We start from the raw sequence: 21,480 nt of genomic DNA, 5'->3' as shown, positions 1-21,480 counted from the left end.
ACAAAAAGGACATTTGCTCAACCATGTTTGTAGCAGCTTTATTTGTAGTAGCCAGAAGCTGGAAACAGCCCAGATGCCCCTCAACTGAAGAATGGATGCAGAAATTGTGGTACATCTACACAATGGAGTATTACTCAGCAACGAAAAATAAGGAAATCATGAAATTTGCAGGTAAACGGTGGGACCTAGAAAGGATCATCCTGAGTGAGTTGTCTCAGAAGCAGAAAGACACACATGGTATACACTCACTCGTATAGACATATAACATAGGATAAACCTACTAAAAACTGTACATCTATAGAAACTAATCAAGAGAGAGGACCCTGACTAAAATGCTCAATCCCCATCCTGAAAGGTAAAGAGGATGGACATCAGAAGAAGAAAACAGGAAACAACCCCGGAATCTGCCACAGAGGGCCTCTGAAAGCCTCTGCCCTGCAGACTATCACAGCAGACACTGAGACTTATGGCCAACTGTTGGGCAAAGTGAATGGAATCTTATGTAAGAAGTGGGAAATAGTAAGAGCTTGAGAGGACGGGAACCACACAAGGAGAGCAACAGAATCAGAAAATTTGAACACAGGGAACATCCCAGAGACTCATACTCCAACCAAGGACTATTCGTGGAGATGACCTGGAACCCCTGCACAGATGTAGCACATGACATTCAGTGTCCAAGTGGGTTACATAGTAATGGGAAGAGGGACTGCCTCTGACATAATCTGATTGGCCTGCTCTTTGATCACCTCCCCCTGAGGGGGAGCAGCCTTACCAGGCTACAGAAGATGACAATGCAGCCACTCCTGATGTGATCTGATAGACTAAGATCAGAAGGAAGGAGAGGAGGACCTCCCCTATCAGTGGACTTGGGGAGGGGCATGTGTGAAGAAGGGGGAGGGAGGGTGGGATTGGGAGGGGAGGAGGGAGGGGCTTATGGGGTATACAAAGTGAATAAAGTGTAATTAACAATAAAAAATAAATGATATTTGAAAAAAAGTTAAAAAAATGTTCACACCCTAGATTTTAAGAATTCTTGTGTTCTAGAGACCTCACATTTGAAAGAATCACTGCACCATTAAGCAGGAAGATGAGGCAGTGTGGCTTTGCTGATTGAGATCTTTGATTGACTCTTGCAATACACATAATTTTCCATTAATACCAATGTTAAGAACCAATACCTCAAGTACTCATGTGGTGAGTTACTAACTGTAGCTCTTGGCTTCCATAATAATGATGAAAGGATTTGATCATATACTAGGAACTGCCAGAAGTAAAGAATGGATTTGCATTTAGGATTAACTCAACTGAGGAACCTGTTGCTAATCTCTGCTTCTTGGCAGATGCGGTGAGGGGCAGCAGGGGTCTCACTCATCTCCATCATGGTCCAACTACAATATGTTGCTGTGACTCCCAGTGGGGGAGGGGTGGGTTTGGGAGTGATGCTTGCAGATGAGGCAGGCCTTACAGTAGGCTAAGACTTGGTTCGACAAAGGAGATCTGTGGCCAGATCTGTGGATGGAGAGAGAGGAGGGGCAGTACCTGTAAAGGAGTTCTTCCAGCAGCCCGGGGGCGTGGAAGCTGTGTGTGCTTCTGAAGTGTAGAGATGGGTCCTGGAATGAGGAGAGTGATCCTGCAGCCATCTGGAATGGGGCCCTCTATGTGGAGGGGTCATGGACAAACCTGGGAGAAACTGAGTCACCAGGGGCCACCAAATGCCTACAAAGCCATTCTCAGGAAAGAAGCATAAAGTCAATTCTAATCCCAGCTCCAACAACCCAGGGGGTAAGAGAGAGCAATCCTCAGAGGGCTCCTGCAGTCTCTGAAGATACTGGGTATTAACTGGCAAAGCAGAGGTGGGGCAGCCAGAGACCACACACCTTAATGTTCACAGAGCCTATGAGCATGCAGGGATGTGTCTCTGATTGAGGATTAAAGCACTAACCAAAGACAATCAATCCAGGAGACATAAAGCAGACTGCTGCCTTATGTGAACAGAGTTCCTGTGCCTTCCTGAGGGACAATGACGTCAAAGTCCTACATCACACACCAGACAGCACTGACTCTGGTTCCCTCTGATTTGTTGATGAGGCAGACATGGCTAATCCATTTTTAGTATTATCATAATACTTTCACTCATTAATGTATTCAATAATGATTTGTTTTAAAAAAAGAACCTTCCTGGATTAGAGTCTAAGACACTCTAGACACACACTATGTTATTCAATGACTCACCATTACCATCATAATAAAGTTTAGACTCCACTGCATGGGGAAAGGATCATTTACTATCTTGCCTGGTCTACACCTGGCCTGCCTCAGCACATCAGGCTGCAAGTACTGTTAGGACTGGGTTCTATCTCTCATTTAATTGTTCTCAGTTTAGTATGTCCACATACTAAGCCCTTCATAAATATGCATTAAATAAGTGACTAAGTGCATTAAAATTTTTAATCATTCCTTTGTATACTGACTTCTTTATGTGTAGGATAGGGTCTCCGTTTTTATGTTTCTAGTGTTGGGCCTGACGCTTATAAAACCAGTCGAAATGAATTCTGCAACATTTGGGTTTTTCACCTTGGAACCTTGTAACACCTCTTGTAAACAGATAATTTTCAGTCATCCACTTAACCATAAGAGATGGGGAGGGTGGAGTGGGGTGGAGGGGGAGCCTAGGTAGTGTGTGTGTGTGGGGAAGGGGGCTTTCCAAACAATGACTACCCTGGCTATCCTTGAGCTAGGCTTATGCAGCCTTCTGTACACTTTCTTGGCCTTCATTTCCCGGAGCCCAGATCTACAGCACAGTGTAGTGGTGTTGGCTCTCAGGAGAGAAGGTTCTGAGTTCCACTGCCAGGTCTCCAGCCATCTCTGAAGCTTGGCTCTAGGTTGTTTGTGGACTTACCTTGGAGCAGGCAGAGCACGAGGAGGAGTATTTTCCATCTTGATCTCAGGCTGGTGACCTGCAACCAAAGAAAGACAAGAGGCGGGAGGGAGGCATTTGAGAAGCTGGTTGAGTGGCAGGGTCCAGGGCTGGGCACTCTTGCTGTGGAAGCTCGGTTTGCTCCAGCAGTTGGGTAGCTCTGCCTGACAAAAAGGACCAGAGAACTGTCTGTCTTGGGTAGCAGGAGCTCTGCCCTGGAGCTGCCGGCAAGGTTACATTTCCCTTACTCATGAGATCACTGTATTCAAAAGAGACAGCCCCAGGATCTGCTCCCCGGGGGGAACTCTGAATTGGGGTGGGTGTGCAGAGTGGAAAGAGTGTAGGAGCAAAGTGTGACCTGTGATGCTCAGAAAGGGCAGTGTCAGGGATCTGACTCTTCTCTGGGGAAATCAGCAGTTCTGAGTAACTGGTGGACACTGTGTATGGGGTACAGCATTCCTGGGATGTAGGCTATCACTCCTTTCTTTTTTCCTCCTTGCCTCCTTGCAGAGGGGAGTTATTTATTTCAGGGGAAGCCTTTTGTTTCACTGTTCATGCACAACTGAATTAAAACTAACCCTTTACCCTGTTGGCACTAGGATGCCATTCTGTTTCTTCTCCACAGTCTCTAGAAAGCCCTCTTGGGCCTTCCCCATCTCCATTTGACTGTCTGTTCTACATTCTCCCATTGGCCATGGGAGCTCACTGGAAACAGAGCCTTGTGTCACATGCTTCTACTTTGAGGCTCTGAAACAAGATCCAGAGCAGAGTGTAAGCCCTGTGGACAGCTGCATGGAATAGGAGCCCAGTGCTATGTCAGGGAACCCCAAAGAGATGACTTCTCAATGATTACAATGATTGAAGTTGTGCCTTGTACACATTTCCTATATTCTCTGAGGATTTTCATGGGTGTTTGGCTGCAGTTCTCTGGACCCACGGGTGGGTTTTTTTTTCCTTTAATGTGAATGCACAGTTTACCAGTCTTAAGAACAATCAGTGCACCAACTTTAAGTCATTTGGCACACAGGCAAAAAACCCTCTTCACTCCCAATTATACACAGAGAGCCACTGGCTGTACTGCAGGATTGAATCAGAGGAGAAGAGGGAATAGAAGTGGGAAGATAGCAAGTAGGAGAAATGGAAGAGTTAAAGGATCTGAGCCAGAAGAAGGAGAAGGGAAGAGAGAGGAGAAAAGGGAAAACCAAGCCAAACCAAACAAGACTCTAGGCTAGGCTCCTGCCACTTGTCATCTGGCTTGTCTCTAGTCTGCCACATCTACTAGAGCCTTTGGCTGCACTACTGTCTAGGGGACCAGGTTGGCTACTTTGGAGAGACCCAGCTTTCTTACATCTTTCAGCTCCATCCCCACCACAATTTATCATGTCCCCTCCCATGGGCACTGTCAAGGGCAGTTTCTGCCCTTCCCTGCCTTACCCCAAGCTCTCCAAGCTCTCTCAGGGTGTGGCTGTACCTAGTCCCCACTTTGATTAATATTCACCAAATCCAGGTTCCCTGCATGGCTGTCATTCTGACACCCTGGGCTACTGTTTCCAAAGTACCAAGTCCTAACACAGTTCACATGAAGGCGACGTCGCTATGCCGCCCAGTTCTTCTGAAGCTCGATTGTGTTTCAGGAGCAAAGCTGTGTCTATAGAGCAATAAGGAAGCATAGCATGTGATAAAATAAAATAAAGTCTCTAGCTGCTTATCAGTACTGATAGGGGGTTGGAAGGATATCATTCCATGGAATGTTTCTTGTCACCCTCCCTGCCAATGACCTTCAGGAATCTTTTCTGCTGGAGAATGGGGGGGGGGGTGTCCCAGGCCTTTGTTACCTTGTACCACATTTAGAATTTATCATCCTGTGCTCCCCAAGTCCTGTCAAGAAGCACAGATACCCTGTTTTCATCACAGGCTGGTGTGTGGATGTTCCTGCCCACCCTCCTCTCCTCTGAATCTCACTTCTCTTCTATCTTCATCCCCATCCCCTGGGATGCCCTGCCATGTGCAGAAGGAAGAGCACAGCATCTTGGCTTGTCTTTGCTGGAGGCTGCTACGTTGACCTGATGCTTATTCCTCTCCACTAGAAAAGAAGATCTCTGCCGGGTGGCCATGTGTTCTGCATCTAATGTGTTTTCCGGTTCTGTCTCACCAAGGTTTCAGACTCAGTACACTTTGCTGCAGCTAAGAAGAGGGTACAGGGGAGAAATGTGGGCCCTGAAGGCCCAAGTCTTCTCTGGCCTTTGGAAAGAGCCTACCTGCCCTGAGGAGGGCCTGGGAGCACAAGTCACAGTTGATGCTGTGACTTACTACCCATTTTTTTTAATAAAAAACCCCTGGAACCCCTGCACAGGTGTAGCCCATGGCAGCTCAGTGTCCAAGTGGGTTCCATAGTAATGGGAACAGGGACTGCCTCTGACATAATCTGATTGGCCTGCTCTTTGATCACCTCCCCCTGAGGGAGAGCAGCCTTACCAGGCCACAGAAGATGACAATGCAGCCACTCCTGATGTGATCTGATAGACTAAGATCAGAAGGAAGGAGAGGAGGACCTCCCCTATCAGTGGACTTGGGGAGGGGCATGTGTGAAGAAGGGGGAGGGAGGGTGGGATTGGGAGGGGAGGACAAGGGGGCTTATGGGGGGATACAAAGTGAATAAAGTGTAATTAATAAAAAAAATAAAGTGCTTTTTGACATGCTAAAATAAAAGTGGTAATTTCATTTGTTGTCGTGTTTCCAATAAAATGGATGTGGAATGCTCTGCTGGATTCTAGGTTTACATTTGTCTTTACTTTGACTACTTTCTCACTGCCATATAGCTTCCATCATTTCTAATGAAAGTCTACATGTTAATTTTGTTAATGTGCTGGTTTTCTCTTGCTGTTTCCTCTTGAAAGCATTTTCTGTTTGTTTGTTCGTTTGTTTTTTATGTTTCAATATTTTCACTATGGTATCTCCAGGTCTTTTGAAAAATAACCTTCTTAAATTCAAGTGAGCTTCTTGAATGTATAGATTAAACATTATGTCAAATTTGGAAAACTCTGATCACCTTTTCTCTGAATAATTTTCTCCTCCTTCATCTCTCTTTTCCTTTTGACACTTTTGTTAATCTTTCTCTTGTTCTCTGTTCTCTCTGTGCTACAAATCACACAATCTCTAGCATTTCTATCTATAAAGTCATTGATTCTCTATTCCTCTCTACTACCCATTCTTAGAGCAAGACCCAGACTGCTAGAAGAAAGCCGTGTTACCTTTTGTGCTCTGGGCTTAGCTGGGATGTCTTGGTCCATGTTAGTCCTGAGCAAAGTTGAATTGGACTTTTTCTTTTATTCAGGAGATGCTGGTATCTGGGTATCTTCTGGTGGGTTCCTCTGAATCTGGAGATTGACGGGCAGGATAATGTGTTATGGCAATAGGAGCTGGATCTGGAGACTGAGGCAGAAGGGAAAGCCATGCCACTCACCTCTGTGCCAGATGTATCAGGGTCTCTTCTCTCAGATTTTGCTGATGAGAAAGTCAGTTCTGGTCTCTTGTCCTCACTTTCCTAGGGCTGGTGACAGTAGTGTCAGGGAAGCACATCAGTACTTAATCCCCATCTTGCCTTCTCTTATACCCTGTGCGAGGTCCCAGATGTCTTCGGGCACCCTGACTCAGCAGCCTTCTTAGGAGCCTCAAGAAGCAGTGATGTAATCAGCTGAGCAGGAGAGAAGGGGATTTCAGGGTTCAGGAGAGGAATTTCCCCCCAAAGCTGGCCATCAGCTGCTGCCCCACTGCTGACTGGACACTTCTGCTTCTGTGGAAACCATGTTTGAGTGGTTTGCTTCAGTGACTTTAGTTTAAATTCATGGTGTGGTGTTTACCAACGTGTGTCCTGAACAAAGAACAATAGAACTAATAAAATGCTCTTCACAGAAAGAGAACACAGACAAGTAGATGATTCACTTAAAAAGCACCAATATTTCCCCTTGGGAAACAGTCTGTGGAGGCTCTTTTTTTTTTTTTTTTTTTTTGTAAACAATATGATGTTCCTAGGACTCTTAGTCTTGAACTGACACAACCTAAGCACTCAAAACAAAGGGGCTCAAACGAGGAAGGATGCTGCAGGACCCTTTCCAGGACCCCTCACAGATCATTATGACCCTTGGGCCATCAAAAGGCCCTGAGAATGAATTCAGTTAGTGCTTCGTTACATAACATGAGCAGCCATGGGTGGTTGTAGATATTATCCATGCTTCTCCAAGTATAAAGACATTAAAGTAAAAGTAGGATTCTTGAAGTATGGTAGTCTCTCTCTCAGTCTTCCTCTCTCTCTGTGTGAGTGTGTGTGTGCACATGTGTGGGCGCACAGTGCACTGGTGACTATAATAGTTATGTTTTTTGGTATGCCAGGAGTTGGCCAACAAGCTCCCACTTCAGAGTGCCTGGTCTTCATGGTAGGCAATAGACTCTTGCTTAAGTTAGAATACTACTAATTGCAAGTTTTTTTTCTATGCCCCCCCTAGCTCTTGAATAATGACATGGAGACCTTTATGTTTATTAAAAGCTTCAGGCATTTCAGCTGGGCATATATTCAGCTATTCTAACACTGGCCTGGCCTACTTCCAGTCATGTGATCCATTACCTTCCATCCTAGTCTTACTCTGGCACCTGCTTCTTCATCCCTGTTCTGATGGTGACTCTCCTCTCTCTCTGGTCCCCACCTGGGACCCCCTCTCTCTGCCCTGAAGTCCTGCCTTCTACTCCTGCCTCAGCTTATTGGCCATGAGATTGTTATTAAAACCAATCAGAAGGGAATGGAGAACAATGTTTACAAAGCATCAAGACAAGGGATGCTTCATAAAAATGATGATCCCAAAGTCTGACACAGAAATCAGCATTTAAAAATACAAGAATAATCTTTACATGCTCTAACAGAACACACCTGTCATGTGAAAGGCATTCTCTTAGAAGTGGCACCCTTGAGCAGTGTGTAATATGAGGAACTGTACATGCTCTGCTCTCGAAAGCTCATCCCCAGAACTAATAATGCGGTGGTAGAGAGGTAGCTAAGGCCTGCCTTCCCAGTCTCTTCTCCTTAGGAAGCACAACACTGTGTTGAATCACATAGACTTTGAGGCCAGGCCCCCTCCACCCTCAAGTTTTTTTGTTTTTTGTTTTGGTAGGAAAGTAATACAGGCCATATTATTTATTCTTTTTAAACCTTATTTTCCTGATATGTTAATCAAGAACTAACAGCTCTTGCCTCATAAAGATATCATGTTGAATAAATGCAAAACAGTGCAATAAATTCTCATGAGATGCCAGCCACTGTTAGTAGCATTAGCTTAGTGTATGGCAAAAGAAAGCATGTGTCTTATACTAACCAAATGCTAAAAATCCCTCGCAAGTTTTCATCTGTTCATGAATCCCTCCTTCCCTCTTCCTTTGTTTTCCCCTTCTTTCCTTCCCTTCCTCCTCTCAGTTTGATATTTGAAAGACTAAAATTAAAGTAGTTTCAGAATGTTACTAAGGACTGGAGAGATGGCTCAGCAGTTAAGAACACTGATTGCTCTTCCAGAGGACCCCAGTTCAATTTCCAGCACCCACATGGCAGCTTAGAACTGTCTATAATTCCTGTTCCAGGGGGTCTGACACCTTCACACAGATATACCTGCAGGAAAACCACCAATGTACACAAAAATATAAATAAACAAATCATAAAAAGAATGTCACTAAATTAAATTTATATTTTAATTTTATAAATGGTACATATTAAAGAAGTGTCTTCAGAATTCAATCGACTTTGCAACAGTTGGAAGACTTTGAAGTTACTAGAGTCACAAATAGTTGAATCACACTGGGCTACTTTTCAAAGCACAGAGCCAAGATGTTTTGGCTCTGAAGTTTTATGAGAGAGAGAACTTTGTACTGGCTCCTATTAGGATGAGGGTGTAACTTAATTTCCTTGCCCAGAACAAACTCTGTGGTGGCTCACTCATGTTGGCTTTGACCATATTATGATCCCTTTAGTTCACAATCAGGCTGAATAATCTTGTGAACATCTGTTAGCCCCTTTCTTCCTGCTCCTCCATCCCCCAGGGTCTTAGTCCTAGTTTTAGCAAATGGTTGTATTTGATGAACACATTCACAAAACTAAAAAAGCATCAAACAGAAAGCTCAGCTCTGAAACCCACAATGGAGAGCAATGAATGGAGGTGTTTGGGGTTGTTTGCCCAGACTTTGTCCCTTTTTTGCCAGTCGAGACTTACATTCATGCTGCATTATGCAGCTTTTTTATCCCTTATACCTGGTGCTTTGAAGTCCTTTTCCCTGCCCTCATTATCTGCTGGAAAGATAAACTTTCCTTTCTTGTCAGTGTTTTAAGGACTGGAAAACCAACCCCATCATCGTAAGTCCTAATCACCTACTCAGAACCTCACAAAGAAAGTTGAACTATAAGACTTGTCATCACTCCAAATAACAACAGAGAAAACTGTTTGCATAGCTTAAGTACTCATTTTATAATGGCATTTATCAAATTTTTACAACTGCAACCATAATTTAGCTGATAGTAGAGATTGTGACCCAGCAATATTCAAGCCTGAAATCCAACAGCATTCTGAAGGGCATTAGGAGAAGGTTGAGTTCCTGTACAGTCTTCCCACAGAGGGGGAACAAAGGATATCATGAGAGCCTTTCAGGAGTGGGAGCAAGCTGCCTAAAAATGTCCTCAGGAGTTCACACCAGAATGTTTGGTGTGGATTACTGTAAGAAACAGTCCCTAGCTCTTACCACCTTTCCAGAGGGTGAATCTGGGAAGTAAGAGGGACGTCCATACTGGTTGAAATTGTTTGGTTAAGATCATAGATCTAATCATTGCCCTTGCAAGATGGAAGGGGCTCTAAGTAGGTGACTTGCTACTGAGGAAGCTGATGGCTTTGTGGAGGAATAAAGCTATACCAGTGATCTGATGTTTAACTCTGTTGCTGGCACACATTTGATAGCAAAGTAACTATCATAGAACTGGGCTTGCAACCAGGTGTGGAAGTACTTGCCTAACGTGCACAAGGGCCTGGGTTCTGTTCTCAGTACCCACAAACAGACAGACATACAGCAGCAATAAAACAGTAGCTAACTCAGATGAGCTTAGCTGAGTGCTGTGCTTTTTGTTCGGGCCATGCACAGACATCACCAGTGAGTGGGATTCCCTGTGCCAGTGCCAACTTGCTAATGTCTTAAGATGGCTGAAGTTTTATGGCCAAGTCATTGTGTCTACTTAGGGGTTTGAGGTGTCTTTCTCAGTGGGCATTGCCTGCACACATTTAGCCTACTCCCGGTATAACTACATGTCTCTACCCTATGTTTTACTCTTTCTCCCTAGGCCTCTGTACATATCTTAATATAAAGCCAGAGGAAGGTATCAGCGCCGGGGAATTGGAATTTCAGTCAATCGTGAGCCACCTTGTGGAGGAGCCTAGAACTGAACTTAGTCTCCTCCAAACTGGTGAGCCATCTCTAACTCCCATTAGGCTCTTTTGTTTCATGTAAAGTAGATAACTAACCAGCCCAGCTAGAGCTTGATCCATTGGAAGGATTTTTTATTTCATTGCCCTCTAAGCCATACTTCTTGTAGTATGTCTGCTGTTCCTTTTCAACTTGACCCATACACCAAACTAGCTCATCTCAGCACCAAGCTCAGCCTTCTCTCTTCTACCATTTGTGTGTGTGTGCATGTGTGTGTGTGTGTGTGCTCCAAGTGTTATGAAAATAAAAGGGAGGAGAACTAAGCATGGGAAAGTTTAAGTGACAGGTAAAACATGGAGAAGAGAAAGGTGTGAAGGGAGAAGTAGGGAGGATTAGTCAAGACAAAGGATGGATGAAGAAGCCATATGGAGACCTATTTGTTTTTAAGCTAATTAAACTACATGCTGATAAGGAAGAGTTTGGGTGAAGGTGCTCTGCATGGGTGAACAATGCTGCTCCAAGAAGCCACAGATTATTATATGAAAATGCCAGGGCCAGGTGTGGGAACCTCCCTATGCACGGCTGACCAGGGAGATGCCAGGGGACCTCCTCCCCCAAGATCAGCTTATTTTCTAGTCATTGCTTTTGGTTATATAGTAGAAGTGGATGTTGAGGCTGGTGCTGAGGACACCACAGACTTTGTTCATAGCTTGTCAAAGAAAGCAGCATTAACCAAACTGGAAGTTTTCTCCCTGATAGCTAGCTTTGATGATGCCAGAAGGTACTATGCAGGCTATCAGAGGAGGAAAGTCATCAATGGCCTTGCTTAGCAGTGGCCCCTGTATGCTACAATGTTGACCTGCCAGGTAAGGTGTGGCCATTGGTGCAATCCTGCATGATTGTTATGGGACTTAATAACTACCTTCAGCTTGAATTTGAGGCCCATTCCATAAGAATTCAGGTCTGGCACTATAAACCTAGTCAAAAGATTTGGGGTAGATGGCTGGATCATAATCCCCAGAGACGAAAGTTACCACTGTTTTGTTAAATAGACACATTGCCAAAATGCTTTCTTTTCTTTTTAATTAATTTTTTTAAATTTTTTATATTAGTTACAGTTTATTCACATTGTATCCCAGCTGTAGTCCTCTCCCTCATTCCCTCCCAATCCCACTTTTCCTCTCTTATCTCCTCCGTGTCCCTCTCTAAGTCCACTGACAGGCGCGGTCCTCCTTCCCTTCCATCTGATCCTAGTGTATCAGGTCTCTTCAGGACTGCCTCCATTTTCCTCCTCTGTAGCCTAGCAAGACTGCTCCTCCCTCGGGGAGTGGGGGGAGGTCAAAGAGCCAGCTACTGAGTTCAGATCAGAGACAGTTCCTGTTCCCCTTACTAGGACACCCATTTGGGTACTGAGCTGCCATGGGCTACATATGAGCAGGGGTTCTAGGTTATACCCATGCATGGTCCTTCGTTGGAGAATCAGTCTCAGAAAAGACCCCTGTGCTCAGATATATTTGGTCCTTTTTTTAAAGTGATTTACATTTTTTATGTTTTACTTGATTTTTACTAAAATTTAAATTTGCTGCAATTTCATCTATGCCATACATGAGGTAAATTTCAGCTAAAAGATAAGACAATCATGTGGATACTGTTAATCATTTTAAGAGTATATAAAATCATGATGCAGACCTTATTTGAAATTACAAATTAGGTATTAGCTACTGTGTATGTGATTTAAAAGTAAGTCTGTTATCCTTTTAAATTAAATTACATCAGGAATTATATGGTTAAGACAAACAAAAGCCTCAACACCACCTCTTAACCAAAACAAAAATTCCCTGGTCCAAAAACAAAAACAAAAAAGCCTTCCGTGGTGAGGGAATAGAAGACAATGAAAAACAACAAATCTATATGAAACAGAAGACCAGTGTTTAGTTTCTAACTTCTAAACAAATAACTCCCACACTTATTTATCTAAAGAATATTTTCATAAAAAGCTGGATTGACAGGATAAATGCTTTGCAGTAAATAAAAAGTACACGGTTCCTGGGACAGTCTTGTAACTGTCTGGAAAAGTCTGTAACTAGGTTACAGCTTTTTCAAACATGTATAGCCAGCTAATAATTCCCTGAAACATGTATCTATGTCACCCTAGAAGATCCCTGTGGAAAATCAAGCACACTCAAACAGTTTTAATGAAGCAGGACTTCCATGATATGAAAAATAATCTAGAAAGTAGTATGATAGGCTGCAACAGCAATACCACTATTAACAGAGGCCACAGAAGCTTACTGCTGTACATTCCATGACCAACAAATCACTGTAGTACAGGAAGCACAGCTACATGACCATTTCTCTTACTGAACTTCATTCACATTTGTAGTATTTTCACTCAGTAGAGAATTGTCATAAATCTTTTCTGTAAGAATTCCAAGTATTTAATGTGTAGCTTCACACTACATCATCATATTTTGCCTTATTTTTGAAATACACAAAACAGTGCATTTTTCCCAAAAGTGAAATAAGATGTCCACATTAAAAAAATAAAGCCTACAAAAAGTTCCAGAGCTAAAAAAAGTTTTCATTATGGCACAATGTGATCTCCAAATCCAAAGTATTGAAATGAGGTCCATGTATGCATCTTGTTTGCTTTTCAACACAGTACTAACTTTATTGAGGTGAAATCACAATTTTAATTCTTCAGTCAACAAGTGGACACAAATGTTTTTCTACAGTTATTAAAAACAGGAGATCAAGCTGAATGTGCCGAAGTGATTTCTTTAGTCGGATGTCTTATCCTCTTGAAGAAATTTAAAGAAGGGATTTCCTTGGTTGGTTTCCATAGCTTGATAGACCAAAAAGAAAAACAAAAACAAAACCTGCTACAAGAACAAACAGCAACATCTTTATCCACATGGGAACAAGGCGTCCCTTCTTTGTCTTTTGGTCCTTGTGGAGCTCCTGTCCTCTCCAGGTCATACTAACTCCCCTTTCTTTTATATGATTCCCTGCACTCTGCCCAAAGTTTGGTTATGAGTCTCAGCAGCTGCCAAAATGCTTTCTAAATATTTTTATTTATACCTAGAGATGATTAGTCTTGCTCTCAACCTTGTCCAGAGAAGCTTCCTTGTAGTGTGCAACAGTTAATAAATAGACTCATAATTGATCAAAGTGCTAAGAATGAGTGACTGTTGAGGGTCTATCCTTAAGCAGGACATCTGAATCTCTCTCTCCAATACTCAGGGAACATTGGAGAAGAGAGGGTAGAGATGGAAAGGAGCGCTGTGAAACATTGTCTTCTGAATATGGTATGGAGAGGAACTTGTTAAAAAGAAGAGTTCAGCAGGAGTAGGGAGAGAGAGAGAGAATGTAAATGATCAAAATTATATGTGAAATTGTGAAACGTTAATAAAAATAGAAATGAAGTAAAAGAAAAGAAAAAGGAAGATAGTGAAAGAAAGACAGACAGAAAGAAAGACAGAAAGAAAAAGTATACTTGTATGGCCTTTATGGCAGGAGAAGGGACATTTGCTCAGCTATGGTAGCTGTTGCAGGGGCTAGCTACTCTGCCTGTTTTTCCTTCCAGGCCTTTGTGCTCAGTCCCAAGATGTACCACTTAAAGCCTATGATAAGTTGCAGCTGAGCTTGCTCGACCTTTTGTTTTAGCAGGTATAAGAGCTTTCAGCTCATGAGTGGTATGCTCAAATGCATACTTACTTGGTGTTCTGTGTTCAGGCATTATGTCTCTACATCTTGATCACAGCTTCCTCTCCCTCCTCTCCTTCCACTCCCTCCCTCTCATTTCCCTTCTCCCCGTCCCCTCGCTTTTCCTCAGAGAAGGGATGCCTCCCATAGACACCAGTCTACCTTGGCATATCAAGCTGCAGTAAGACTAGGTGCACCTTCTTTTGTGGAAGCTAGACAAGGCTTCCCAGTTAGGGGAAAGGGATCCAAAGGCAGGCAACAGCATCAGAGACAGCCCCTGCTCCTGCTGTTAGGGGTCCCATATGAAGACCAAGCTGCATATCTGTTACATACATGTAGAGAACTAGGTCTCATGCATGCTCTTTGGTCAGTGTTCAGTCTCTTTGAGCCGTATGGGCCCAGGTTAGTTGATTCTGTAGGTTTTCTGTAGGTTTCTTGACCTCTCTGGCTCCGTAAATCATTCCACCCCACTCTTTCACAAGATTTTCCAAGCTTCACCTATGCTGGGCTGTGGGTCTCTGCATCTGTTTCCATCAGCTGCTGGGTGAAGCTTCTCAGAAGACAGGTATGCTGGGCCCCTGTCTGCAACATAGCAGAGGATCATTAATAGTGTCAGGGGTTGGCTCTCTCTCATGGCTCTTAAGTTGGGCCAGTGGTTGGTTGGTCATTCCCTTAATTTTTGCTCCATCTTTCTCTCTGCTCATCCTGCAGGTAGGACAAGCTGTGAGTCGAAGGTCTGTGGCTGGGCTGGTGTCCCCATCCCTCCATCAAAGTCTTGCCTGGTTACAGGAGGTGGCTGTTTCAGGTTCTATTTCTCCGATTGCTAGGGGTCTTAGCTAAGGTCACCCTTAGAGATTTGTGGGAGTTTCCATCACCCCAGGTTTCTAGCTCATCCCAGAGATGGCCCCTCCCAACTGATTCCAGTTCTGTCTCCCTCAGTCCTTCCCACACTTGGTCCCTCCTGTTTCGCTCCCCACCCCCTTTCCCACCTGCTTCATCCTTCTCTCCGCCCCAGATGTCTGTTCTGTTTCCCCTTCTCAGTAAGATTCAAGCATTCTCCCTTGGGCTGTTCTTGTTACTTAGCTTTTTTTTTTTGGGGGGGGGGAGGTCTGTGGATTGTAGCATGGTTATTCTGTACTTTATGGTTATACTCTGATGATTTTTCCCATGGCAATATTTTTAAAATGGTCTATTTTCAGAGAGTTCTTTTTTGGTTTTGCATTGGTTTTTAAAAATTTTTTTTCAGGGAAGCCTTATTTCATTGAGTTATGGAAGCTTTACCTTTTTTATACTTGATTTTTTTTTTTATTCACTTTACATCCTTGTTGTAGCCCCATTCTTCCTCCTCTCCTAGCCCCACCCTCCTTCTCCCCTTTCCTCCCTTTTCTTTGGAATAGGGGAGCTCCCTTTCCCATTCAGCCAATCTCATCAAGCTGCATCAGGACTGAGCAGGCCTCTTCTTTTGTGGCAGGGGAAAGTGATCAAAAGCTGGCAAGTGAGTCTGTGTCTGATACAGTCTCCACTTTCCTTACTAGAAGACACACTTGAAGCCTAAGCTACCCATCTGCTACGTCTTTGTAGGGGACCGAGGTCCAGTTCCTTCATGGTTGTTGGTTGATGCTTCAGTCTCAACAAGCCCCTCTGGGCACTGGTTAGTAGGCTTTATTGGTCTTTTTGTGGAGCTCCTGTCACCTCCATGTCTGTTTCTTTTCCTCCTACTTTTCCACAAGATGCCCTATATATCACCCAATGTTTGGCTGTGAGTCTTGGCATCTGTTTTGAGGTGCTGCTGGGTAGTGCCTCTCAGAGGACAACTCTGTCAGGGTCCTATCTGCACTTGTTCAGCTATGTTCATAGCCGCTTTCTTCACAATAGCCAGAATTTGGAAACAACCTAGATATCCCTCAACCAAAGAATGGATAAAGAAACTGTGGCACCTTTACTTAATGGGATACTACTTAGCTATTAAAAACAAAGGAATCATGAAATTTGCAGACAAAAAGATGGAACTAGAAAAGATCATCCTCAGTGAGGTAATCCGGACCCAGAAAGACACACATGGTATGTACTCACTTTATGAGTGAATTTTAGCCATATAATACAGGGTAAGCATACTACGAGGCACAGACTCAAAGAAGACAAGTAGCATAAAGGATTCAAGTTGAGGAGGCATAAATCTCACTTGGAAGGGGAGATAGAGGTAGTGCTGAAGAGAGGGAACAAGGTAAGAGAACGGGCATAGAGAGTTAAGAGGGTGAAGAGCAGCCTAGGAGAGAGCAAGGGCGAGAGGCCAGTAGGCCTCAGAGAAAAGAGAAACTGAAGGTGGGGGTATCTCTGTGACAAGCTGGAGACCTAGTCAGGGAAGGTTTTACCTTTGATCGACTGTGTTACCTTGTGAGGTGAGTTGCTTTGATCTGTTGGGTAAGGAGTTGCATGGGCCAGTAGGGGGCACCCACCTGTCAGAAAGGATTTGATAGTTTGACCAGGTGATGAAGAGAAAAGGCTGTTTAGGCTACTTCCAGTTAGCAGATAATCTGGGCAGCAGCTTGTTGTCAACAAGGAACACTTCTTAAGCTTGTGCATAGCTTAATTTAATTATAACTGGAAACAGTCTTACAAAGTCTAGACAAATGAGTCATTGTTCTTTATTTTGACTTTATGCATATGAGTGCTTTGCCAGCATGTATACAAATGCCTGAGCTCATTGACTCCAGAATAGGGTGCCAGGTCCCTCTGGAATTGGAATCACAGATAGTTGTAAACTGCCATGTGGATGCTGGGAACTTAACCCAGGTCCTCTAAATGTTCATTTAGAAATATTCATTTCTTTTTAATTTAAAATTATTATTATTTTTTAAATTGGCATATGTGTTCCTAGTGTTGAAAAAAGCCAGAAGAGTGTGTTAGATCCCCTAGAACTGGATTTACAGATGATTGTGATCTATTCTATGGACTCTAGGAATCAAACCTGTGTTCTGTGGAAGAGCATCCAGTGCTCTTACCCACTGAGCCGTCTCTCCAGCCCCTACAGTACTCATGTAAGATTATAAGCTCTAATGTTGTGTGACTGTCACTTATTGGTATTACGTCAAAAGAGTCCATGTAACAGTCCTGACAGCATCATAAATGCTCAGATTCTTCTTAAATCCTCAGCTTTAAACTTTGTGGTTTATCATCTCCATAATCATTACAGAGATCAAAGCTGGGGCCTTGTGACAGATGTGAATTTTTTCCTTAGTTAATTAATTAATTTACGTCCTGATCTCTAGCATGTTTTAAAAATTGAAAATAGTCAAAGACTAGTTGAAAAATAGGCTCCAATTTTATGTGTGTCTTGTACACTGCTTAAAAGATCACTGTTTTTATTGCTGGTATTAGATATGAAGTAAAAATTAACTGTTTGCTTCTATATTATATCATGCCACATTACACAAAGCATTCCAACAGGAGCCAGGCATGGTGGTGCATATCGGTTAACCCAGCACTTCAGAGACTGAGACAGGAGGATCTGAAGCTCAAGGCTGATAAGAAACTCCATCAGAAAACAAAACAAAATCAAATATTACCTCAAAATATTTTATTGAACTGAGTGCAATGTTCAAATGAGATTTAAGATTTGCACTAGAAATTGAAGTGTTTACATCCAAACGTAATGGTAGAAATACTGAGAATTTTAGTCTAAGAACTTGAAGACAGAAACAATGCTGCTTTCCTTTTACTTTTATTTTTAGATGGAGTCTTGCTTTATAGCCCAGGCTGACCTGGAACTAATGATCCACCTGCCTCTGCCTCTGCCTCTGCCTCCATATCTTTTAGATGTTATGTAGTGATTCACTTTGTGATGAAGAAATTGCTGTCTGGTTCTCCTCTCCTATCCTTATGAGAATGCCCCTTTGTAATAAGCCAATACAGTAGCAGCTAGTGGATAACACCAACTGAAGGAAATTGTATTTATTCTCAAAGCTAGGAAGTATGAGTTTTGGGGTAATACAGGCTTAAATATGAAAAAGATCGGTTGTCTAGTTTTGTCTACCCAGTTTATTGAAAGGAGAAATATATTGTATATACTTAAGAAAGAATCAAAATACTAAATTTATTTATGTTTGCTTTTGATGTTTCCAATAATAGATATTTACTGTCTCTACACTCAAATGTACTTGAAGACTGGCAAGCTGGCTCGGTATCTAAAGTTTGACAACCTGATTTTTTTTAATATTTTTTATTTTTATTATGAGTTACATTTTGTTAACTCTGTCTCCCAGCTGTATCCCGCTCCCTCATTCCCTCCCAATTCCACCCTCCCTCCCTCATATCCTCCCTGCTCCTTTCCAAGTCCACTGACATCTGACCCTGTTTTATCAGGTATCTTCAGGACTGGCTGCAAAGTCACCAAGTGGGTTCTCTAGTGAGGGGAACAGGGACTATTTCTGACATGAACTCAATGGCTGGCTCTTTGACCTCCCCACCCCTCAAGGGAGGAGGATTGTGATCCACTCTCAAAGTCCACATAAAGGTATAAAAGCAAATTAAAACTATGGTACTAAGTATAAACTAACATTTTAATATTTTATTTACATTAGTTACTTTAATATACTTTCTTTTTTAAAAAATTTATTTATTTATTTATTTATTTATTATTTATACAGAGTTCTGCTTACATGTACACCTGCATGACACAAGAGGACACCAGATCTCATTACAGATGGTTGTGAGCCACCATGTGGTTGCTGGGAGTTGAACTCAGGACCTTTGGAAGAGCAGTCAATCCTCTTAACCTCTGAGCCATCTCTCCAGCCCCCTAATATACTTTCTTGATGATTTAAATGCATATGTAAGTTATCAGAGTGAATATTTAAATTACTTGGTGTTCCCCACATGGGGTTCACATCGTTGACAAATAGGAAAAGATTTCTTTTCTAAAATTTTAAAGATTTATTTATTTTATTATTTTTTGTTTCTCTCTTTGTTTTTATTCTGTAGTTTTTCCCTTTTTCATTAAATTTCATTTATTTAATTACTTTACAACCTGGTCCTAGCTCCCTCCCACTTCTCCTAGTCCTGCCCTCACACAACCCTCCCCCCATTCCCTCCCTCCTTCTTCTCAGGGAAGGGGAGGCTTCTAAGGGTTATCAACCCACCCTGGTACCCAGTCACAGCAGGACTAAAGGAATCTTCCACGGAAGCCAGACAAGGCAGCCCAGCTAGGGACAAAAGATCCAAAGACAGGCAGCAGAGGCCCTGCTCCCATTGTTAGGGAACCACATGAAGACCGTGCTGTACATCTGCTTCATATGTGTAGGTTGTCTTTGGGTTATTTTACTATTTTATATGTGTGTTTTGCCTATGTGTGCATGTATACACCTTGCATGCCTGGTGCCCTTGGAGGCTTGAACAGGTTGTTGGAGTTCATGGGATTAGAGTTACAGACAGTTGTGAGTGGTCATGTGGGTGCTGGGAATCAAACCTAGGTCCTCTTCAAGAGCACCAAGTGCTCTTAATCTCTGAGCCAGCTCTCCAGCAACGCCCCTGCCCCAATTTTTATATTTTAAAACTATTAGATATATATTTTTTTCTTATCATGCTGAGCTGACTGAAAGGTGTGCTGAAAACCCTGCCTGACCAAAATGAAACAAAATAAAAGTATCCTAAAGCAACAGAAACAAAATCAGAATGCGGCCAACGTGGGAGCCTGTGTTTTACTTTTGATTTTGTTTGAGAGGCAGTCTTGCCTTGTACTCCAGGCTGGCCCTGGTCTGGCATGCACTATGAAGCTCAGGCTGGCTTTGACCTCGCCCGTATACTGTGACACCACGGCTGGCTTTGGAGGTATAGCAGGCTCCTCACCTCAGTCTTTTGAGCATTTGGATGCGCCACCCCTGGTGTCGGGCATGACATTCTCTAGTCAAAAACAGTTCAGATTGCAGTAGAGCTTTCGGGTTCACATTCACTACAATTATTAAGAAAACACAGTAGCCAAATGTAAAAATGACTTTAACAAGAAATGTGCAAAGCTTTCATGTAGAAAAAAAAAAAAAAAACAACACAGTTTGGAGAGAAATATTAGAGAAGCCTAAAGTGGAAGTTTCTGGTTTCCTTGAAGACTCAGTTTTATCATGTGATGTTTTGCCGTGAGCTCTCTCATGTGAAGGGCATGACTTTGGCCCGCTGAGAACATCCGTGGGTGGACTCTGAGGAGAGGAGGTATAGAGAGGCCACTCACAGTGAAGCTTTGCTTTTTGGATTGACATTGCTGTGCTGATCTTCGTACTTTGACACCCGACTTCACAGGGAGAAACGCTGCAGAGAACTTCTCAGGGCAATACAACTGAGTTTTGCGGCTTTTGCTGCCTTCGTGTTGCTGCTTGGTGTTGGCCTTTGGATTGGACTGCTGGTATCCTGACAACTGAGTTTGGTAATCCCCTAAAGACCCATCGATCCTAATCAACTGGAAATAGATAAAAGAGTCTACAGCCCTTTTCCCTACTATTTTTCTACCTAAAGTTGGGGGCTGGAAGGGAGGTAAAGGTGTTTGAGAACCCTAAATAAAGTAGGTTTGGTGGAAAATCTAAGCCTACAGAAGCCCTAACTGAAAAGAAAGACAATTTCTGTTCCTTTCCAAGTATTATATTATGAACCAAGAACCAGACTATCACTAACCACTGGATCTTCTATCCTGTTCACCTTGGACTGACACTCTCCATAACTTTGAAAAATAAAAATTGGAGACAATTCATAGATGAAATTAAAACATGGATATGTTTGATCCATTAATAGAGTGTACATTTGAATACATTGAATATTTTAACATTGCTTACTAAAGTATGCCATGAAGAGAAGGGGAAAAAAAATACCTTCAAACCAGGAGACCAAGTTTGCAACAGTTAGCTACAACAAAAGCAAAATGTAGAAAACTTACCACAAGCTGGTAAGAAAAATAAAAACAAAGCATGATTGAGGGAATATGTTTTACTTTCCATTAGAAGGAAACTCAAGTGGCCCCCAAAATGGGAGATGAGTAAAGCAATAAACATTACCTGAGGTTTTCATAGATATGATACTTTGTGTATATGGTACAAGAAACTATCTCTTAAACGCTGAAATCAGAAGTGGTTGGGCATGTGCCGTCTTCCTACAACCTCTGTGGATGGCTGGATCTACACATCACTCCCAGTCACATGGACAGCAAAACATGAGGACGCTAACGTTCTTTCTATATGGCATAGTATTTACATATAACACACAACCTTCCCTGTTTACATCAAGTGATCTATAGGTTACTTATTCCAACATTTGGATTGGTACATTGTAAGTTTGAAGAATAAATAATGAGACAAAAGGCTCCATGTGTGGTACTGACTCAACCTAACTACACAATGCAGGAAGAAGACACAGGCAAACAGCACTCATGCCATCAA

The 21,480-nt window shown here is 42.7% G+C and overlaps 1 protein-coding gene across 1 annotated transcript in view; it reads right to left on the bottom strand.

Moving 5' to 3' along the window:
- Positions 1-6,207, bottom strand: part of Fcamr (Fc alpha and mu receptor) — a 16,885-nt gene extending 10,678 nt beyond the window's left edge. Inside the window, exons 1-3 of the mRNA XM_055602485.1 lie at positions 6,169-6,207; positions 2,900-2,957; positions 1,540-1,680 (exon numbers count right to left, since the gene is read on the bottom strand). Of these exons, the coding sequence (XP_055458460.1) occupies positions 1,540-1,680; positions 2,900-2,957; positions 6,169-6,207 (238 nt within the window). The remainder of the gene's footprint in view (positions 1-1,539; positions 1,681-2,899; positions 2,958-6,168) is intronic.
- Positions 6,208-21,480: the final 15,273 nt, after the last annotated feature.

This window comes from Psammomys obesus, unplaced genomic scaffold (assembly GCF_907164565.1).
Source record: "Psammomys obesus unplaced genomic scaffold, mPsaObe1.curated_primary_1811, whole genome shotgun sequence".
NCBI classification, from domain to species: Eukaryota; Metazoa; Chordata; class Mammalia; order Rodentia; family Muridae; genus Psammomys; species Psammomys obesus.
The sequence above is the reverse complement of the archived record's forward strand: the minus strand, read 5'-3'. Positions and strand labels throughout refer to the sequence as shown.